At 37.1% G+C, this 3,902-nt stretch overlaps 1 protein-coding gene across 1 annotated transcript; it reads right to left on the bottom strand.

Moving 5' to 3' along the window:
• Window positions 1-2,403: 2,403 nt before the first annotated feature.
• Window positions 2,404-3,615, bottom strand: LOC119519459 (arginine/serine-rich coiled-coil protein 2-like). Its single transcript, XM_037817111.1, has one exon. The coding sequence runs from the start codon at window positions 3,479-3,481 to the stop codon at window positions 2,972-2,974; it is 510 nt and encodes a 169-aa protein (XP_037673039.1). The 5' UTR covers window positions 3,482-3,615; the 3' UTR covers window positions 2,404-2,971.
• Between the last annotated feature and the right edge of the window lie 287 nt (window positions 3,616-3,902).

The following is a 3,902-nucleotide window of genomic DNA, read 5'->3' as shown; positions in this document are numbered from 1 at the left end:
AAGTTTAGAAACTCTCTTGAACACTGAGCTTAGTGACATGTTTCACGGTTTCCATTCTTAATAATAAGAAAGCACATGGGATTATTTTTGGAATCACATACCCATTAAAATGAATGTGTGATAACCAGAAGGTATGGTTAAAGAAATGGTGGTAGATGTGAGTTCACCATCCAAAGATAATAAAGTAAGATAGGAAAGAAAAATAAGAACTACAAGTATCAATGAGTATTTGGCATTTCTGCTCCATTCAAAAATAAATAAATGAAGTACTTCTACCTAAAAGCATTAAAAACAAATGCTCAAACAAAAACATGCACATAGATGTTCATAGCAGCCCTATTCACAATAGCTAAAAAGTGGAAGCATCCCAAATGTTATGTAATTATGTCGAGATCATGAAAACATTCTGTGATTACAGAGACACAGTGGTTGCACAGCATCGTCAATGTACTAAATGCCACTGAATTATACACTTTACACTGGTTCAGATGGTGAATTTTATGTCATGTGTATTTTATAAATCTATCTATCTATATATGGATACATACATAGAGATACATAGATATGCAGATATGGTGCCCACAAAGTCCTACAAATACCCAGGAAATAGGGTAAACTCTGCTGGATGAACTCCCAGCTGGACCGATCAGTTCTGATGACCATGTTTTAAAATAGCACTCAGGGCCATCATCAATCCCTATAGAGGTCAGTCCTCATCTCACAAGTCCCCTGGAAGTCAAAAGTCATGGTTCTTCTAGAAAACACTCCCTTCTTGATGTGTTCCTGATGGTGGCTGACACTGTGGGCATCCTCTGCTGGCTTGCGGGATGATTTGTTTTCCCAGGCGGGGAAGATTCCATGGCCATTATTTGGCTTTTTGTAATTGGGCAATGTGTTCCTCTTGTGACTTTACTGCCACTCCATTTTAATATTTTTTTAAAAGGGTTAGTAATTTACTCCCACACACTTTAAATGTTTTATGCTGTAAATTAAACTAGGTATTCATTTTATTTGGAAGCAAATTCTGCTTCAAGTTTGGCGCTAGAAAATTCCACGTCCTACGCTAGCACAAGGAGTTAAAATGCAATCAAGGTTCACTGTTTATGTTGTACAGTCCCCAAAGGTAGCACACTAATGCAAAATGTTAATAAAGGGGTGTGGTAGGTATATGGAACTCTGTATTTTCTGCATGATTTTTCTGTAAACCTACAATCTGTCACTAAGCTCAGTCTTCAAGAGAGTTTCTAAACTTAGTGGAGATCAAATTCAATTCGAGTAAAAACTAGGAATATTTATTCACCCTGTTGAATAAATTATAAAATTTTAAAATCCTATCAGGTTTGCAGATGGCAATAACTGAGTGAAGTGAGTGAGATCCATAGAAGACCAACTGTTGAGGGCTATGATGAACTTGAAACCCCTTCAGGGGAGGGAGGTGGATGCTGGGCTCCAGCTGTCTCTTTTTTTTTTTTTTTTTTCATTTTGACAAATTATTACTGATATTTATTACGCAAAGAATAAGGAAAAACATTGAAATAACTGGTCTTTCCCATTACTTACCCATTTACTTTTTTTTTTCCTTTTTTAAAGCAGTTTTATTGAAATATAGTCACATATCATACACTCCATCCAAAGTGTATAATCAATAGGTCACAGCATTCTCACACTGTGTACATTCGTCAGCACAATCAGTTTTGGAACATTTTCATTATGCCAAAATAAAACCCCAAAACATCCCATTCCCCTTATCTCCCACTATTATTGACCTTGCTTATTAACCTTGCGGTGGTATATTTGTTACTGTTGATGAAAGAATATTAAAATATTACTGTTAACTGTAGTCCATAGTTTACAATAGGTGCAGTTTTTCCCGTATACCACTCTGCTACTAACTCCTTATACTACTGGTGTGCATTTGTTCTAGTTTATTATGTTCATGAAAGATCATTATTATTTTTGTACTGTTCCTCATCATCATCTACCACAGGGTTCATCATGTTATATGTCCCATGTTTTATCCTCTAGCTTTCCTTCCAGTGACATACTCAACTCTAAACCTCCCCTTTCATGAACAATCACACACAAAATTCAGTGCTGATAATTATACTCATTATATTGTACTACCGTCACCTCTGTCCATTTCCAAACATTTAAATTCAACCTAATTGAAAATTATGCACACAGAATTCTGCATCCTCTCCCCATTCTCTACCTTCATTCCATTTCCTGATAACCTATACTCTGGATTTTAACTGAATTTACTTATCATAATTAGCTCATATTATTGAGATCATACAATTTTTTTCCTTTTGCTTCTGACTTATTTCATTCAACATAATGTCTTCAAGGTTCATCCATGTTACTGCATGCTTCAGACTTCATTCCTTTTTTTTTTTTTTTTTTGAGAAAACCATTTTTATTATCATCACCACCCAGCTTCTTTGTGCTGGATTATACGCCAAATGGCTGGATCTTCTAAAGAACATCTACATAACATTTCTTTCAGGTTTCAAGAGATGAAAATAACTGTACAAGGTTAAGTACAAAAGTACACAAGACAGCGGACACAAAAAATCCATGTATGAGATTATATCCCACCTGCAGCTTTTATATGTTTGAAAAGTAGAATTCATGAACTAAAAATATTGTCCTTCTATAGTTCTGTCAACTTTAATGGAAGTGGGTTTAACCTGATTACAACACTGACACCAGTATCACTGATCTGTTATTTACAAAAAATCGTATTTTTCAATAAATTAAAGTCAATGCAACACCCATGCAAGCTAGAATCCTAGCTATTTGGTGAACAAGGACCTGACATCCAAACAAGAAGTCTATATAGTCTCAAACTTTGAAATTGTGGTATTTTTCAAACTGTGTCCATTCCTCGCATGGAAGATGTGAAACCCAATCCCATTCCTCTCTGTGTGTGGGTCTGTGATCTTGCCATTTCATACTGAGCATCTAGATTTCAAAATACTTCTTCCTGTTGCTTCAAAGTCTTGTAACTTTCTTCATCAACTGAGCTACATCCAGCTTCATCTTCACTCTTAATACCCATTAATTTCCTAAATTTGACATTCTGGTCCTTATTCCCAAAATTCAATTTTTCCCATATTTCAGCAGACTGGGATTTGTCCCCCTCTTTCTTGCCTTGCCAAAGCATTTTCCTTTTTTTCTCCTGTTCAGCAAATTTCATTGGGTTCACAGCTGCTGGGTTATAATAGCTAGGTACAGCTATTCCAGTCTCTGCCAAAGCTTTGGCTTGCAGAGCTGCCATTTGAGCTGCCATGGCTATCTGAGGAGTGACTTGTGTTCCAGATGCCAACAGGGCAGCAACATTGAGGACAGACCCTCCAGTAGCTGCAGCTGCTGCAGCTATTTCTTGTTGTTTTTGTTTTTCAACCATTTCCTTTTCTCGTTGTTCTTGTAATTTCTTTGCCCTTTCCAACCTCCTAGCTAAGGCTTCTTGTGCATCCATTGCAGTGTTTCTACCTCTAAAGGGAGGTGGACTGGGAGTCCGGCTTAAACTTCTGATGAATCTTCTTGGTTTTTCAATTCTCTTCTTTCTATCTCGACTTCTACTCCTTGTCCTATTCTGCTTCTACTCCTATGCCTGTGTCTTGATCTTGATCGGGAACGCGATCTGATCCGACGTTTTCTCTCTCTCTCTGCTTCTGGAGCGAGTCTTCTTCCGTTCTCTGCTTCTACTACGATGACGCCTTTCACGAGACCTAGATCTTGAATGACTTCTGCCTCTTGATGACTTTCTTTCTTGGCGTTTGTGTCTGTCCTCACCATTTTCGGATGAATTTAGCCGCTCTCTTCCTTTATCAGAAGAATGTTCTTTATCATTATGTTCCTCAGACTTGTGTTTCTTAGAGGATTTATCTTTGGATTCA

This window comes from Choloepus didactylus, chromosome 23, assembly GCF_015220235.1.
Source record: "Choloepus didactylus isolate mChoDid1 chromosome 23, mChoDid1.pri, whole genome shotgun sequence".
NCBI classification, from domain to species: domain Eukaryota; kingdom Metazoa; phylum Chordata; class Mammalia; order Pilosa; family Megalonychidae; genus Choloepus; species Choloepus didactylus.
This window is presented reverse-complemented; position numbering and strand designations above follow the sequence as displayed.